At 45.0% G+C, this 18346-nt stretch overlaps 2 protein-coding genes across 2 annotated transcripts; one reads left to right on the plus strand and one right to left on the minus strand.

Moving 5' to 3' along the window:
* Positions 1–1204: 1204 nt before the first annotated feature.
* Positions 1205–14399, plus strand: si:ch1073-390k14.1 (deoxyribodipyrimidine photo-lyase). The gene is made up of 10 exons (XM_041889809.2): positions 1205–1676; positions 1990–2731; positions 2826–3149; positions 3244–3416; positions 3502–3586; positions 3679–3911; positions 4009–4203; positions 11867–12092; positions 12316–12491; positions 12679–14399. The coding sequence occupies exons 1-10, from the start codon at positions 1452–1454 to the stop codon at positions 13030–13032; spliced, it is 2733 nt and encodes a 910-aa protein (XP_041745743.1). The 5' UTR covers positions 1205–1451; the 3' UTR covers positions 13033–14399.
* A 100-nt stretch (positions 14400–14499) lies between these two features.
* gcsha (glycine cleavage system protein H (aminomethyl carrier), a) lies at positions 14500–16542 on the minus strand. The gene is made up of 5 exons (XM_041889808.1): positions 16359–16542; positions 16077–16156; positions 15808–15871; positions 15492–15623; positions 14500–15308 (listed from the first exon to the last, which is right to left on the minus strand). The coding sequence occupies exons 1-5, from the start codon at positions 16507–16509 to the stop codon at positions 15211–15213; spliced, it is 525 nt and encodes a 174-aa protein (XP_041745742.1). The 5' UTR covers positions 16510–16542; the 3' UTR covers positions 14500–15210.
* Between the last annotated feature and the right edge of the window lie 1804 nt (positions 16543–18346).

Here is an 18346-nt window from a genome sequence, read left to right on the forward strand (position 1 = left end):
TTGTTTAACACTTTTTTGGTTACTACATTTACATTTACATTTTTAGTCATTTAGCAGACGCTCTTATCCAGAGTGACTTACAGTTAGTGAGTGCATACATTTTCATACTGGCCCCCCGTGGGAAACGAACCCACAACCCTGGCGTTGCAAGCGCCATGCTCTACCAACTGAGCTACAGGGGACATGTGTTCCATATGTGTTATTTCATAGTTTTGATGTCGTCACTATTATTCTACAATGCAAAAGATTGTAATAATAAAGAAAAACCCTCGAATGAGTAGGTGTGTCCAAACTTTGACTGGTAGTGTATATATAGTGACTAAGGTTCAATATATATATATATATATATATATATATATACAGTGGGGAGAACAAGTATTTGATACACTGCCGATTTTGCAGGTTTTCCTACTTACAAAGCATGTAGAGGTCTGTAATTTTTATCATAGGTACACTTCAACTGTGAGAGACGGAATCTAAAACAGAAATCCAGAAAATCACATTGTATGGTCTTGGGCTCCATGCAAGATCTCACCTCGTGGGGCATCAATGATCATGAGGAAGGTGAGGGATCAGCCCAGAACTACACGGCAGGACCTGGTCAATGACCTGAAGAGAGCTGGGACCACAGTCTCAAAGAAAACCATTAGTAACACAGGGCAGATTGGTCCATTCACTGATATGTCTGTTAGTGGGAGACAGAGAGAAGCCAGCTAATCTCCCCATTCTCTATTGATCACACACTTAGAGACTACATACTCTGTCTAAACACTAATTATCTCTCTCTCTCTCTCTCTCTCTCTCTCTCTCTCTCTGTCTCTGTCTCTGTCTCTGTCTCTGTCTCTGTCTCTGTCTCTGTCTCTGTCTCTGTCTCTGTCTCTGTCTCTGTCTCTGTCTCTGTCTCTGTCTCTGTCTCTGTCTCTGTCTCTTCCCTTTCGTATAGCAGGGGGATCAAGAGAATAAATGAAGGGTATGAAAGACAGTTGGTGGGAGAGGTTGTAGGATGGCTAGACTGGATGATGATTATGAATTTATTTGTCTTTAGTGTGGAGAGGGGAGCTGTGAGGGGTACTTAGGAGCACCATGAGCGTAGGAAGTGAGACTAATGACTGTCATATTTTAGAGTTGTGTGCCCTCTACTGGTCACAATGTTACACTGCATCGCATCCGAGGTAATTACAAAACAGCGTGGGATTGAGTTTGTGTAACTGGCTATCAGCTGTTGAGTAACTCATTCAAGTTGTAGCCTACTCGATTCTCTCACTACTACTATCACCACTAATCGAAAACTTCAGAAAAATGCAAAAGAAATCAACAACATTTAATAATGTCTTCTCATGGATGATTACGATTTAATCTGGATTTTTTGGTATTTTGGATTTTACGGGAGACTTCCAGTTCAGTAGGGAACTATTCTCGGTTGCATTGCTTTTCATCACCAGCAATAGACCATGCCTGTATCGGGTGGTGAGGACCCCATGTCCCAGGTTCGTCAGATGCTGAGAGAGTTGCTGGTGGGGAGAGAGAACGCCGACGGCTTCTTCTGTCTCTGTGTGTCCGTACTGGGACACAACGATACAAGGACACATTTCTTGCCGCTCATCCAGCCCCTAGCCACCGTTCACAACGGCCTTCACACCACCCTCACCTCCATCTATTTTGAATACTTCTCCAAGGTAGGACTGTGTGTGTGTGTTTTGATAGTCCAGTCATATTGTAAGATTTTTATAGATACTCTGTCTCAACACAATGACATTTGTTAGTTTGATAGTTGAGTGTGTTGTGTTAGTGTTGTAGGCCTAATGTACCCTGCTGGAAAATCCAGTTTAGACCAGATTGGATTTTGAGCTGATCACTGGCTTGAGCTGGTACAGCTGGATTTTCCAGCAGAGTTGTATTTGTCAAGAAGGTAAAGCAGAGACAGAGACTATTTTGAACCTCTAACACTGTAAAGCTGTATATATGACCATAATTGTCTGTCTGTTACAGGATGAGGATGATGAATTGGCGGTGGCTCTGGCTCTGTCCCTATTAGAGGTCAAAGGGCAACAGCAGACTGATACCAAGTCCCTTTTCCCAGACCCTAAACCCCAGGGTCAAACAGACACCCAGGCAACAGCAACCTACAGACCTCAGAATAGCTCAGTTCAGAGTCAGTCAGTATCTCATAATGGTAGCTCTAGCCAGCCTCCGCCAGCCCCTCTGCCCAAGGGTGTGAGCTACGCCCAACTAGCAGCAGCAGGAGGAAGGAGACAGACTCAGGCTCAGCACCAAGACTCCACATCACCCAGAGGATCCTCTGGACATGGCAGCTCTCCTCAGACAGAGAGACAGAGAGGCCCAACCCAGACCCAGAGACAGACAGACATAAAGTGGTCTAACCTCACTCAGGATGTGTGTGCCTCTATTGCCAGTTCTTTGACATCCAATCTCAACCAAACCAAAGATGACGTCAATGTGGAGGAGTACGACGTGGACCAATCGGAGAAGCCAAAGCGCTCGAAGAACCGGCGTCAGCGGCGGAAGGGGTATGGCCAGCAGGTGGTAGGTGTGCCTCGATGCCCCTCGGCTCCACCCCCTGTGCTGCTGTGGTTCCGCAGGGACCTGCGTCTCCATGACAACCCAGCTGTGATTGGCTCGTTGGAGGCTGGAGGGCCGGTCATCCCCGTCTTTATCTGGTGCCCAGAGGAGGAGGAGGGGCCGGGGGTAACCGTGGCTATGGGAGGGGCCTGTAAGTATAAACATATACATATTATGTCATTATTTCTTTACCTCAGCATCTGTGTCTCCTGATCTGTGTGTAATCCTTCTCTGTCTCATCCCAGGTAAATTCTGGCTGCACCAGGCCCTGTCCTGTCTCAGCTCTGCTCTGGAACGCATCGGCGGCCATCTTGTTTTCCTTCGGCCGGATGTGGAGAAAGAGGTGGAGAGAGAGGGGGTTGGTTCTTCGCTGCGTGCCCTGAGGAGTCTGGTGAGAGAGACGGGGGCGCAGACGGTGCTGGCTAGCGCCCTCTATGAGCCGTGGCTGAGAGAGCGGGACCAGATAGTGGTGTCAGCACTGCAGAGAGACAGGGTGGAGGTTAACATGGTCCACTCCTACTGTCTCAGAGACCCTTATACTGTTACTACTGAGGGGGTGGGACTCAGAGGTATTGTAATAATACTGCTACAACCACTACTACTGTTATTCATGTGTAATATGACACAGCAGTAACTCTCTCTCACACACTTTCCCTCCCTCAGGTATTGGTTCTGTATCCCACTTCATGAGTTGCTGTCAGATGAACCCTGGCCCAGGGTTAGGGGTTCCCCTGGACCCCCCCATATCGCTCCCCTCACCCTCTGTCTGGCCCAGGGGCTGCCCTCTGGAGGAGCTAGGACTGGCACGCATGCCCTGCAGGAAGGATGGAACCACGGTCAGTAACCCCTTGGACTGAAGCACATGGTGGTCTGGGTTATTGTTGTTGGTTGTATGTTAATGTGAGTGTGTGTCTGTTCCAGATTGACTGGGCGGCTAACATTAGGAGTTCCTGGGACTTCAGTGAGGAGGGGGCCCAGTCACGTCTAGAGGCCTTTCTAAATGATGGTGAGACACACACATTTCCCTTTCTCTATTTGTACTTGGAATTAAACAGCCCTACAGAATAGATATGTTATCTGTTTGTGTACGTATTCCAGGTGTGTACAAATATGAGAAGGAGTCAGGGCGAGCGGATGCCCCCAACACCAGCTGTCTGTCTCCTTACCTGCACTTTGGCCAGCTGAGTGCTCGCTGGCTGCTGTGGGACGCTAAAGGGGCGCGCTGCCGACCCCCCAAGTTCATACGAAAACTGGCCTGGAGGGACCTGGCCTACTGGCAGCTAACATTGTTCCCAGACCTGCCCTGGGAATCACTCAGACCTTCATACAAGGCAAGGATAGGGTTAACACTAGCTCTAGCACTCTCTTCCTGGTTTGTATCCAATGAAAGCAGGATACTCACTCTCTTCTTGGTTTCTGTCCAATCAGGCCCTTCGGTGGAGCAGTGAGAGGGGTCATCTGAAGGCGTGGCAGAGGGGCAGGACAGGTTATCCTCTAGTAGATGCTGCAATGAGGCAGCTGTGGCTGACTGGATGGATGAACAACTATATGAGACACGTAGTGGCTTCTTTCCTCATAGCTTACCTCCATCTACCATGGCAGGAGGGATATCGCTGGTTCCAGGTGAGACACACACACGGTTGCACACACAAACACCAGACTATAGAGCTGTAGAGCTTTGTCTGTTTAATGAAAATGTCTTCTTCAACGAGTCGGCAGCTCTGGATGTTCTGCTTACTCCGGACCAGGCTCTAATCCCCGGGACTCGAAAGAGGAAGCCGCGTCAAAAGGCAGGCGAGGCAGCATTCTGACTAATATACGTTGGCGAGCAAATAGACCGCCATTGCCCTCTGTTCTATCAGGGAACGTGTAGTCACTGGAGAACAAACTGGATGAGCTTCATTCGAGACTATCCTATCAACAGAACCTGAAAAACGGTAACATCCTATGTTTCTCAAAATCGTGGTTGAACGAGGACATGGATTATATTCACAGAGTATACAAAACATTAAGAACACCTGCTCTTTCCATGACATATACTGACCAGGTGAAAGCTATGATCCCTTATTGATGTCACTTGTTATATCAACTTGCTCAATTTTCACATTATTCCACTTCAATCAGTGTAGATGAAGGGGAGGAGACAGGATTTTTAAGCCACGAGACATGGATTGTGTATGTGTGCCATTCAGAGGGTGAATGGGCAAGACAAAATATTTAAGTGCCTTTGAACAGGGTATGGTAGTAGGTGCAGGCACGCTGGTTTGTGTCAAGAACTGCAACGCTGCTGTGTTTTTCACACTCAACAGTTTCCTGTGTATCAAAAATGGTCTACCACCCAAAGGACATCCAGCCAACTTGACACAAGTTGCCAAGGCAGCAGCTACTATTCCTGGGGTCCAGCAAAATTAAGGCAGTTATACATTTTAAAAACATTACAATACATTCATAACTGATTTCACAACATTAAGTGTGTGCCCTCAGGCCTCTACTCTACCACATATATATAACACAAAATCCATGTGTACATGTGTGTATAGTGCGCATGTTATCGTGTGTTTGTATGCATGTGTCTATGTTTGTGTTGCTTCACAGTCCCCGCAACAGTTCCATAAGGTGTATTTTTATCTGTTTTTATAAATCTAAATCTAATTTTACTGCTGGCATGGGTGACGTGATGTGGAATAGAGTTCCATGTAGTCATGGCTCTATGTAGTTCTGTTCACCTCCCATAGTCTGTTCTTGACTTGGGGACTGTGAAGAGACCTCTAGTGGCATGTCTTGTGGGGTATGCATGGGTGTCCGAGCTGTGTGCCAGTAGTTCAAACAGACAGCTCGGTGCATTCAACATGTCAATACCTCTCACAAATACAAGTAGTGATGAAGTCAATCTCTCCTCCACTTTAAGCCAGGAGAGATTGACATGCATATTATTAATGTTAGCTCTCTGTGTACATCCAAGGGCCAGCCATTCTGCCCTGTTCTGAGCCAATTGCAATTTTCCTAAGTCCCTCTTTGTGGCAGCTGACCACACGACTGAACAGGTGCGACAAAACTAGGGCCTGTAGGACCTGCCTTGTTGATAGTGCTGTTAAGAATGCAGAGAAGCGCTTTATTATAGACAGACTTCTCCCCATCCAAGCTACTGTTGTATCAATATGTTTTGACCATGACAGTTTACAATACAGGGTTACTCCAAGCAATCTAGTCACCTCAACTTGCTCAATTTCCACATTATTCATTACAAGATTTAGTTGAGGTTTAGTAAATGATTTGTCCCAAATACAATGCTTTTAGTTTTTGAAATATTTAGGACTAACTTATTCCTTGCCACCCATTCTGAAACTAACTGCAGCTCTTTGTTAAGTGTTGCTGTCATTTCAGTCGATGTGGTAGCTGACGTGTATTATTGAGTCGTCCGCATACATAGACACACTGGCTTTACTCAAAGCCAGTGGTATGTTGTTAGTAAAGATTGAAAAAAGTAAGGGGCCTAGACAGCTGCTCTGGGGGATTCTACCTGGATTTTGTTGGAGAGGCTTCCATTAAAGAACACCCTCTGTGTTCTGTTAGACAGGTAACTCTTTATCCACAGTGTAGCAGTGGGTGTAAAGCCAAAACACATACGTTTTTCCAGCAGCAGACTATGATCGATAATGTCAAAAGCCGCAATGAAGTCTAACAAAACAGCTCCCACAATATTTTTATCATCAATTTCTCTCAGCCAATCATCAGTCATTTGTGTAAGTGCTGTGCTTATTGAATGCCCTTTCCTATAAACGTGCTGAAAGTCTGTCAATTTGTTTACTGTAAAATAGCATTTTAACTGGTCTTACACAATTTCTTCCAATAGTTTACTAAGGGTTGGTAACAGGCTGATTGGTCGGCTATTTGAGCCAGTTAAGGGGGCTTTACTATTCTTAGGTAGGGGAATAACTTTTGCTTCCCTCCAGGCCTGAGGGCACACACTTTCTAGTAGGCTTAAATTGAAGATATGGCAAATAGGAGTGGCAATATCGTCCGCTATTATCCTCAGTAATTCTCCATCCAATTTGTCAGACCCCGGTGGCTTGTCCTTGTTGATCGACAATAATAATTGTTTTACCTCTTCCACACTTACTTTACGGAATTCAAAATTACAACGCTTGTCTTTCATAATTTGGTCAGATATACTTGGATGTGTAGTGTCAGCGTTTGTTGCTGGCATGTCATAACCTAAATTTGCTAATTTTGCCAATGAAAAAATCATTAAAGTAGTTGGCAATATCAGTGGGTTTTGTGATGAATGAGCCATCTGATTCAATGAATGATGGAGCTGAGTTTGCCTTTTTGCCCAAAATTTCATTTAAGGTGCTCCAAAGCTTTTTACTATCATTCTTTATATAATTTATCTTTGTTTCATTGTGTAGTTTATTTTTATTTTTATTCAGTTTAGTCACATGATTTCTCAATTTGCAGTGCGTTTGCCAATCGGTTGTACAGCCAGACCTATTTGCCATCTCTCTTGCCTCATCCCTCTCAACCATACCATTTTTCAATTCCTCATCAATCCACGGGGATTTAACAGTTTTTACAGTCATTTTCTTAATGGGTGCATACTTATTAGTAACTGGGAGAAGCAATTTCATAAATGTGTCAAGTGCAGTGTCTGGTTGCTTGTTATTACACACCACAGACCAACAAATATTCTTCACATCAACAACATAGGAATCACTACAAAACTTATTGTATGACCTCATACACAATATTAGGCCCAGCCTTTGGAACTTTGGTTTTCCTAGATATGGCTACTATATTGTGATCACTACATCCAATGGATTTGGATACTGCTTTCAAACACATTTCTGCAGCATTAGTAAAGATTTGATCGATACGTGTTGATGATTTAATTCCTTTACTCTTTGTAACTAAACTGGTAGGTTGATTGATAACCTGAACCAGGTTGCAGGCACTAGTTACAGTTTGAAGCTCTCTCTTGAGTGGGCAGCCTGATGAAAGCCAGTCAATATTTAAATCACCCAGAAAGTATACCTCTCTATTGATATCACATGTATTATCAAGCATTTCACACATCCAGATACTGGCTGTTAGCACTTGGAGGTCTATAGAAGCTTCCCACCAGAATGGGCTTTAGGTGAGGCAGGTGAACCTGTAGCCATATCACTTCAACAGCATTTAACATGAGATCCTCTCTAAGCTTTACAGGAATGTGGTTCTGAATATTTACCGCAACACCGCCCCCTTTTGGCATTTCTGTAAATGTTATAACCTTGTATTGCTACCACTGTATCATCAAAGGTATTATCTAAGTGAGTTTCAGAGATTGTCAGAATATGAATGTCATCTGTTACTAGCAAATTATTGATTTCATGAACCTTGTTTCTTAAGCTACATATGTAAACGTGGGCTATTTTTAACACTTTTCTGGGATGCTTGATAATTTTCTTGCTTTACTAGGAAGCTTAGCAGGGGTAGACATACTCAGGTTATTTTTATTAGTGCAGGGTGAGCTGCACACAATGGACTTCCTACTAGGGCACACCACCACAGTGCCCTAGTAGGAACAGTATTACAGTATTACTTTGGTTCATAGGCAAATGATTACTGCATACAATAGCTGTAGGATCAGCAGAGGCATTCCGGACAGTAAGAGGGACATAAATTAGGTTATTTACATTGTGTCTTCCAACACCCCTAGGATAATGTACATATGCTGAATCATTATGACAACTCAGCGACACATTGGTAGGGATTAAATGAGCTGGACTTGGGTCATTGATAAGTAGGGGAGTTTATCACCCACAAGTCTACACAGAGAAACACCTGAGAGTTGGGTTAGTGGTAAAGCTATAGTACGGCTATGGTAAGGTTATGGTAACTCTACGGTGTCTCAACGCAGACTTATAATGCTGTGAAATGATTCAGGAACCCAAATGATTTGGGTGGATCCCATCCTCCTTATAATGCGAGCTTTGTTTCCAGAAGGTATCAAAATTGTCAATAAATGTTACACCCACAGAGCTGCAATAGTCTTGTAGCCAGTTATGGAGGGCTAAAAGTCTGCTGAACCGTTCAATGCTACGATTTAGGGAGGGCAGAGGGACAGATATTATGGGCCGCTTGTTGGTGTCAAGTTGAGACCCAATCAGTTCTTTAAAATCCATCTTCAGCTGTTCTGAGCTGCCCTTCATAATGTCATTTTACCCCACATGAACCATGACAGTATCAGCCCCAGGTGATTGACTCACAGCCACGGGAATCAACCTGGTGATATCCTGAACTTTTGCCCCAGGAAAACACAGTCTTTGCCCCAGGTACAGATATATGCCTCACCGTCGAACTCCCTATCACAATCGCCGGAATGATCCGGCCTCTGCCGTGTCTCGAAGCAGATTGCGATGCCAGAGCCACAGAACTCACCTGAGAAGAGGGCTGCTGAGACGCAGGCTGCGTGCAGGCCACAACCGCCAAAGGGACAGAGCTCTGATCCAGAGAGCACTGCCCAGCGGAGGGGGGCCGCGGTGGTCCCGGCTGTGCCCAGGCAGTTGATTGACTAGGACAGGGAGAGGTAGCTGGAGGGTCATCCACAGCCATGGAGGGAACACCCAAGCCCCCGGCAGAGGATAGCTGGTACAGGGGCTCAAAGCGATTTGAAAGTCTTAAGTCCGGACGCGGGGGAAGAAGGCAGGCGCGCAGAGAACGATTCTTCTCCTTCTTTCTGGTTCCGACACGCATCCATTTACGCTCACATGGAGTCGAACAGTGAGCAGCCATTTTCTGGTTCAAGCTAGTAGAGGGGTGCAGTGGCGGAAATTGATCATAGTCCAGGAAGGTCCCATTATGATCCTCTTGGATGTTTTGATAGGAAGCATTTAAAGATGCCGATAGTCTCATAGAATCCTTATTCAGTTCAAGGTGCTTGGGTTAGACGAAGTAAGGAGGGTTGTGTATCTTTGTTAACAACAGCTGGTTTGCGATCTCTTATGTTAAGTCTCGAGTTGTTGCTCGCCTGAGTTAGAATACCTCATGATAAGCTGCAGACCATGATATTTACCATACTATTTATTTTTCATAGCTGTCTATTTACCGCCACAAACCGATGCTGGCAATAAGACCACACTCAACGAGCTGCGTTTGTCATGCCGGGGGATTTTAATGCTGGGAAACTGAAATCCGTTTTACATCATTTTTACAAGCATGTCACCTGAGCAACTAGAGGCGACAAAACTCTAGATCACCTTTACTCCACACACAGAAATGCATCCAAGGCCCTCCCTTGGCCTCCCTCTATCCTCCTGCTTAATGCTTACAAGCAAAAACTTTAACAGGAAGTACCAGTGATGCGCTAAATACGGAAGTGGTACAATGAAGCGGATGCTAAGCTACAAGACTGTTTCGCTAGCACAGAATGGATTATGTTCCGGGATTCATCCTATTACATTGAGGACATCAGTCACCGGTTTCATTAATAAGTGCATCGTACATACATACCCCAACCAGAAGCCATGGCTTACAGGCAACATCCGCACTGAGCTAAAGGCTAGAGCTGCCGCTTTCAAGGAGCGGTACTCCAATCCGGATGCTTATAAGAAATCCTGCTACGACCTCTGACGAGCCATCAAACAGGCAAAGCATCAATACAGGACTAAGACAGAATCGTACTACGCTGGCTCTGACGCTCGATGGATGTGGCAGGGCTTGCAAGCGATCACGGATTACAAAGGGAAACCCAACAGCGAGCTGCCCAGCGACGCGAGCCTACCAGACAACCTAAGTGCCTTCTATGCTCGCTTCGAGGCAAGCAACACTGAACCATGCATGAGAGCATCAGCTTTTCTGGAGCTGATGTAAGTAAGACCTTTAAACAGGTTAACATTTGCAAAGCCGCAGGGCTGGACGGAATAACAGGATGTGTACTCATCGCATGTGCTGACCAGCTGGCAAGTGTCTTCCCTGACCCGGTCTGTAATAGCAACTTGTTTCAACAGACCACCATAGTCCCCATACCAAAGAACGCCAAGGTAACCTGCCTAAATGACTATCGCCCCATAGCACTCACATCTATAGCCATGAAAAACTTTGAAAGACTGGTCATGGCTCATATCAACAACAGAGCTCTGATCCAGAGAGCACTGCCTATATTGTGTGCAGTATGGTGCCAGGATAACAACCTCAGCAAGACAAAGGAGCTGATTGTAGACTACAGGAAACGGAGGGGCAAGTACTCCCCCATCCACATCAATGGAGCTGTAGTGGAGTGGGTCGAGAGCTTCAAGTTCCTCGGTGTCCACATCACGAAGGAATTAACATGGTCCACATACACCCACACAGTTTTGAAGAGGGCACGACAGTGCTTCTTCCCCCTCAGGAGGCTGAAAAGATTTGGCATGGGCCCTCGGATCCTCAAAAAGTTCTACAGCTGCACCATTGAGAGCATCTTGACTGGCTGCATCACCACTTGGTACGGCAACTGCAAGGCACCCGACCGCAAGGCACTACAGAGGGCGGTGAGTACAGCCCGGTACATCACTGAGGCCGAGCTCCCTGCCATCCAGGACCTCTATACCAGGCGGTGTCAGAGGAAGGCCCAAAAAATTGTCAAAGACTCCAGCCACCCAAGCCATAGACTGTTTTCTCTGTTACCGCACGGCAAGCGGTACCAGTGCACCAAGTCTGGAACCAACAGGACCCTGAACAGCTTATACCACCAAGCCAAAAGAATGCTAAAAAAGACTGCTAAATAGCTCATCAAATGGCTATCTGGACTACCTGCATTTACCCTTTTTTGCACTAACGCTCTTGCACTGACTCTATGCACACACACTGGACTCACTTACACATACTTACACTGACACCCCAACACACACACTACATATGCCCACACACACATAATATGCGCACACATGCATACTGACGCCACACACACACTCACTCACAACAGACACTGCTGCTACTGCCTATTATCTATCCTGTTGCTTTGCTACTTTACTCCTACCTATATGTACCTACCTCAATTACCCCGTACCCCTGCACAGACTTGGTACTGGTACTCCCTGTATATAGCCATGTTGTTTTTACTCATTATTGTTATTCACTGTGTATTTATTCACTGTGTCACTATTACTATTATTATTGAATGTTTTTACTTTATCTTTAACTCTGCATTGTTGGAAAAGGACCCTTAAGCAAGCATTTCACTGTTAGTGTACATCTGTTGTTTACAAAGCATGTGACAAATAACATTTTATTTGAACTAATTAAAATTCTACTGTGTGTGTGTGTGTAGGACACCCTGGTGGATGCTGACGTGGCCATAGATGCCATGATGTGGCAGAATGGAGGCATGTGTGGTCTGGACCACTGGAACTTTGTCATGCACCCTGTTGACGCAGCCATGACATGTGACCCTTACGGAAGCTATGTCAGGAAGTGGTGCCCTGAGCTGGCAGCGCTGCCTGATGACCTCATACACAAACCCTGGAAGTGTCCAGCCTCCATGCTGCGCCGTGCCGGTGAGAGACAACAGCACCAGCCTTATCCTCCTAACCTAACCATAAACTTCCAGAGTTATCCTAACCTTATTGTAATGACTTTACCATAGCCTTACCCTTATCTTACCGTAGAGTTACCATAACCTTACCATAGCCGTACTATAGCTTTACCACTAACCCAACTCTCAGGTGTTTCTCTGTGTAGACTTGTGGGTGATAAACTCCCCTTATCCATCTACACTAGGTGTAGTCCTAGGCCAGTCCTACCCAGAGCGTGTGGTGACAGATCTGGAGGAGAGGAGGAGCCAGTCTTTGCAGGACGTGGCATTGGTGAGGAGGCGTTGTGGGGAGTACGTGGACCCCTGCTCGGGGTGCGACCTGGTCCCCCTGCCCCCCCGGCTGGTCTCGGAGGCCCTGGGTGTACGTCAACTCACTGCTTCTATTGTATCGTGTCTCATGAGTGGTCCTCAGTACTGTTTTTCCTGTTTGATTTCTTTCTTTGCCTACATGCCTTTTGTATGCCTTGAGATTTAATTTAAATTTTTTATATACAAATGTATGTGAACTAAATTGAGTGAGTGACATAACTTCTCTATTTCTCTGTCAGGGAGGTGTGGTCAACACAGGTGGGCAGTTCCTCCTGCCTGTCATCACCCGTATGGAGTTCAAGCACCAATCAGACAATCCAGACGCGGACGCTGCCTCTAACCCCTACAACGCCGTTCTGAAGGGCTACGTGAGCCGCAGGCGGAATGAGACCATCGCCTTCCTGAACCAGACAGACTTCACAGCCAGCGTGATAAACGAGGGAGCAGAGAGGAGGGAGAGACAGGAGAAAGACCAGAGGAGGATGGAGGGACTACCACACCCCCTTGCAGCTCGAGGAAGGGGAAGGAGGACCCCCGCTGCCAAGGACAGGTTCTCCACAGTGCCTGGGGGAGTGGCTACTTCTCACAGATGACCATGACAGGGGCTAAAGGTCCGATAGAGCCACTGTGGTGCCCAATGGCCTTTTCTCAATTGGATTTACTCAACTTCTGCGTCCTCTCTCACCTCCTTTTGAAAATGGTCAAAGGTTATCGAGGAGACGCGGGGAGGAGGGGGAACGTAGACAAAATTGTGCTTGTATGAAATGTCCCTCCTTCACTTGCGTGTCATCAGGCAAATTACGTTTATAGTGGATCCCAAAAAATGTATGTGTAAAGTGATCAAAATTAATTAAGTTAGTTGTACAAGACATTTTCTAGATAAAAACAATATGCTACTTACCGTTTTTGAACGTGTGCATGCTTTTCTGCTCTGACAAAACAAAAGCTGATTCAACTGGGATGTGGCAGATTTGAAAACTCTTCCGCGAAGGACTCTAGTAGGATACACATGCCTATCCTCGATGAAAGGTAGCTATCGAGGAGGGGAGGACACTTCCGTTCGCCTACTTACGAATTGACATCTCCTCGACCACTTATCGGTTTCAGTAGCCTTTTCTCGTTTAGGAAAAAGTCTGTCCTCCCTCCTCTCTGAACCGGAGACCAATAAGTAGTCAGGGAGTGTATCAATTAGTAGGCAAACGGAAGACGGTCCTCCCCGCCTCGATAGCCTCCTTTAGGCGAGGAAGCACAAGTGTATCCTACCTCTGAAGAGTTTTGTTATCTGCCACACCCCCTTTGAATCAGATATTGTATTGTCGGAGGAGAAAAGCATGCACACATTTAAAAACTATATGCTACTTAAAATGTCTTGCACAACTAACTTAGTTTATCACTTTACACATTTATTTTGGGATCGACTTCTGTAAACATAATTTGCCTGATGGCGTACGAGTGGAGGAGCTTCTCATTTCATACAAGCACACTTTCGTCCACAGCCGCCTCTCCTCGATTACCTCTGAACTTTTTTTTAAAGGAGGCGAGTGAGGACGCAGGAGTTAAGCCCAGCTAATTGAGAAAAGGCCCAGGTCACAGAGGAGGGTGGAGGATGGACTTCCCCCCAAATGAGAAAAGGCCAAAGACTACCCTGGTAGTTACAAGCGGTTACAAAACGGGTGCGTGTTCCAGGTCATGAAGTCATGCTGCAACATGTCAGGAACCACATTATGGGTTATGCTGTAACAGGGACAAACTGCTGTTTACATGAATTTGTTTAAATTTGAGTCATTTACCAAAGGCATTTATAATAACAGCATTCAGTAATGGAGGCTGGATCAATCACAAGGACTGCTACTAAGTGTGTCATTGTGATAAAAAGTGCAATACTTGTACCAAGGAATTCAAGCAAACATAATACATTTGAATGAAAAATACATTTTATACAATATTACAAGTGGAAAATATGTAAGTGTTGTCTTTCCAATCTAGTGTCCGAGAGTAGACTACACAGACATCTCAGTGAAAGTACTTAGGGGGGATAAAGTTGAAAAGATACTAACACATTCAAAGTAAACACACAAGTGTAAGTTTTATTTTTTTAAATCTCCTCTCTATAGTGCCAGTACATGCTGTACATACAGAGGCTCAACATACAGTAGAAACCAGCCTGCGCTAGATCCAAAGTGCTTTAGTGTTAGTCCCTCCCCTATCAGATGGACTGATCCAGACAGCTGTATTTGATGGACTGAAATTCTGAGGACTATTTTTCCTAGTAGTATTCAGTCTTAAGTTCCTCATCCCCTGTGCTTGGGGCAGGCCTTCAGTGCCTGAGGAGCGATTGAGGATGAATCTTAAAAGCCTTTTCCTCAAAACATCGGAGCGAAACCCTCTGTTTTAAGAAGGAGGCGGCAAGAGGACACAAGGAATCAAGAAAAAGACTTGAGATTCATCCAGAGTCTGCATCCGGACTCATACAGTATCACTCATCCACATCAGCCATATACTGTACATGTCATGTCACGTGTGTAAGACATTTGTCCCCAACATCTCCATTAAATCATAGTCATTACCAGTACACTAAAGACTCCTAACATTCAGAGCACAATAACACTGGCAGGTCAATACGGATGAGCTCTGCAGCTCCTCTGGCATCTCTGTGGGTTCCCCGGTATAGTGTCACATCTGACTCCACGGCACAACTGGTGCACTTCCTCTACTAGTGATTGACAGGCAGGTGAGGGGGTAGGGGTGATAAGGGTTGGGGCTAGGCGGTGCTAGTCCTCTATGGATCTGATGTATCTCTCATACGCCTTCTCATCCATCAGAGCATCCAGCTCCTTAGGGTTGGCAATGGTCATCTTCATCAGCCAACCTGTCCCAGCAGGGGTTACAGGTCAGAGGTGAGGGGTTAACCTAGTCACAGGCCCTGTTTGAATATTCTTTCTTTCCTTAAAATAATCACTGATGTGTATGTGCGCGTGTGGAATGCGTGTAGAGTATGCATGCATGTCTGCAGGTGTAGAGTGTATGTGTGTCTGTGTGTATGTATGCTCACCATCTTTGTAGCAGGACTTGTTGACAAGACCAGGGTTGTCTGCCAGGAGTGTGTTGACCTCTGTGACTTCCCCGGTTAGAGGAGAGTACAACTCACTGGCTGCCTTCACACTCTCCAATGCTCCAAATTCATCTAAAAACAGACAGCGATAGGTAAGGTCATGAACAGGTCTTGACCTTACCTGGTTGAATAAAGGTGAAATAAAAAATATTTAAAAAACAGGTATTGAGGAAGGCAAGGGTGACTAGTATAACCCAAGAGAACCAGCAGTAATTTACCCTCCATACAAGTCTGTAGGGTAGGAACTGCTCCTTACCAGTCTGTGCCAGCTGTGTGCCAACCTCTGGTAGTCCACAGTACACCACATCTCCTAGAGCCTCCTGCAAGACACAGATTTAGATTATGACTTTATCAATTAAACGACTAAATGACAATTAACTAAATGTGTCACTCCCAATAACACTGATTATCTGTGATTTGTGTTGGAAGAGCCACAACACACGCGGACACTGGGTAGGTAAGACCACAGGTCCCAATGTGGCTCATAAGTACTAGTGGGAGCATACGCTAGTGAGAACAACCCACCTGTGCAAATTTGCTGATGCCAACCGTTCCTACTGCTCCCTCTACTCGTATCCATTCGTGTTTGTCTGTGAATTTAAGAGCTGTGGAATTCAGGAGAAAAGTGCAATTACTTCCCGAGTACACAAAAGTAGACAAACCGAAAAACTGTTATCAGTCTACTTCTAATCACACGCTTAGCTAGCTACGTTATGCCCGTGCTATGCGTCCTTGTTATGAACTAGATAGCGTGTTTGTTAGCTAGCACGCTAGCCACCTGTGTTACGAAGTCCACAAGCCAAGTACCTGATGAGAGTCGGGTGGAAGTGGACAAAGTCCGTAGTAAATATGCCCTGGATACCAGCCGAGAGGGAGGTAGCTGTGCCAAACGGTAGAGCAAGGGCAGGGCAGAGGTAAAGTTGGAAGACAAGCAACGTAGCATCACACATGTGGCCATTGTCGTCGCGTTTTGACGACTGAAGTGACTGTCGCGTTTTTTTAGATGTCATCATCACAGACTCCACTTGGGGCGCGTTTAGCAGGCACAACGTTGTGGAACGTTCGGGTACAAATAGCCTTGTGGCGTTAAATGTTAGTCATTTAGCAGACGCTCTTATCCAGAGCGACTTACAGTTAGTGAGTGCATACATTTTCATACTGCCATTGTGTTATGTAAAACAAACATGCATTTTTGACATGTCGAATAGAGATAGGCATACATCCAGAGAATAACATATTCATATTTTTTTTCAATATGGACAATGGGAATAGAAAATACAAGGTTGTTGATTAGAAGAGAGTGGCTTCAGGCTACCAAATAAAATGTTATTGGTTGCATACAAATATTTAGCAGATGTTATTGGGAGTGTAGCGAAATGCATTAGGGCATAGTGGGGTAAGCCGAGCATTTTTTACATTCAGCATCACTCCGTCAAGGGAAATATAGTATTCTTACTAACAAAAATATCTACATATATTTCACGATGTGGTGTATCCCTGGAAATAATCAATATCCATGTAAACAACAGATTTGAAAACATAGCTTGTCCCAAAAAAGTGGTGTCTTGGCACAACTTGCCCCGGGTATGGGTTAAATTGAGCCCAGGGACAGGGTAAGTTTAGCCCTTGATCATGACTCTCAGTTCCATTACATAGAGTACCACATTATGAGTCATAATACCCATAAAACCTAGCGGTCAAACAGGGTAATGGTTCCAATTGTTTTCCCACCATTCTTTTTTTCCATAGGGGATTTTAGAAACACTTAAAATATGGGCTGTGTTTCGTTTAGGCTTACCCTGGCGTGACATTTTGATAACTGTGTAAATCTCTCTAGGACAAGGTGACTTTTATCAATATATTCGCCTGCATTTACCCCCCAAAATGAAAGGCTAATTAGCTGCTAATGTGGCTATCATAAAGAGCTACAAATGCCATGATGATCTGGACGAGACTGCTGAATCGAGGCAAAGGTAAGAATCTCTGGATTAACTATCTAATGTTAGCTAAATGTGGTAATGAATAAATTGGCTACATTTCTTTAAATGGACAATTCTGTGAACTTTCTTGTGCAAGTTTATATGGACACAATACCTGTTAGCAAAGGTGTCAGCTAGAGATGACGTGCAGGAGCTTGTAGGGACTTGTAGTTTTGCATGATGTCTACTTTGATGCTAATTAGCATTTTCGAATCTGAGAGTAAATGGAGCCGAATATATTGATAAAAGTCACCTTGTCCGATAGAGATTTACATTGTTATAAAAACGTCACACCCTTATTAGAAGTGTTTCTAAAATCCCCTATGGGAAAAATGAATGGTGGAAAAACGATTGGAACCATTTCCCTGTTTGACCGCTAGGCTTTATGGGTATTATGACACCTCCACTGTGGGGCACTACTACACATACACTGTAAGAGTCATTGGATGAAGACATCTTCTGTAAGGGGGAGTTTTGTTGAGATCCCCGACTCTCGGTATGAATATTAATGTATTGCTTGCGGTACGGTTTTGGAAGCATAAGGACCTTATCTTAAATACCAGCAACAACAAAAAAATAACAAAGTTAAATTGATACACACCTTGTTAGGGTTAGTGTTCCAACACGGCCATATCTCCATGTTACAGTGCTTGTTTATGGAAAACCACCTGTGCTAATTAGCTATCTAGCATGCTACGAACACCTGTGTGTAAGCATAACTTGGGAAGTGTAGTTTCCTCAGATGGAAGCACCCATAGCTGTATGGATCTGTGCAAAAACTGCTACAGTAAGTGTATATTTTTTATGTGAAAGATT

Source organism: Coregonus clupeaformis, chromosome 23, assembly GCF_020615455.1.
Source record: "Coregonus clupeaformis isolate EN_2021a chromosome 23, ASM2061545v1, whole genome shotgun sequence".
Taxonomy (NCBI): domain Eukaryota; kingdom Metazoa; phylum Chordata; class Actinopteri; order Salmoniformes; family Salmonidae; genus Coregonus; species Coregonus clupeaformis.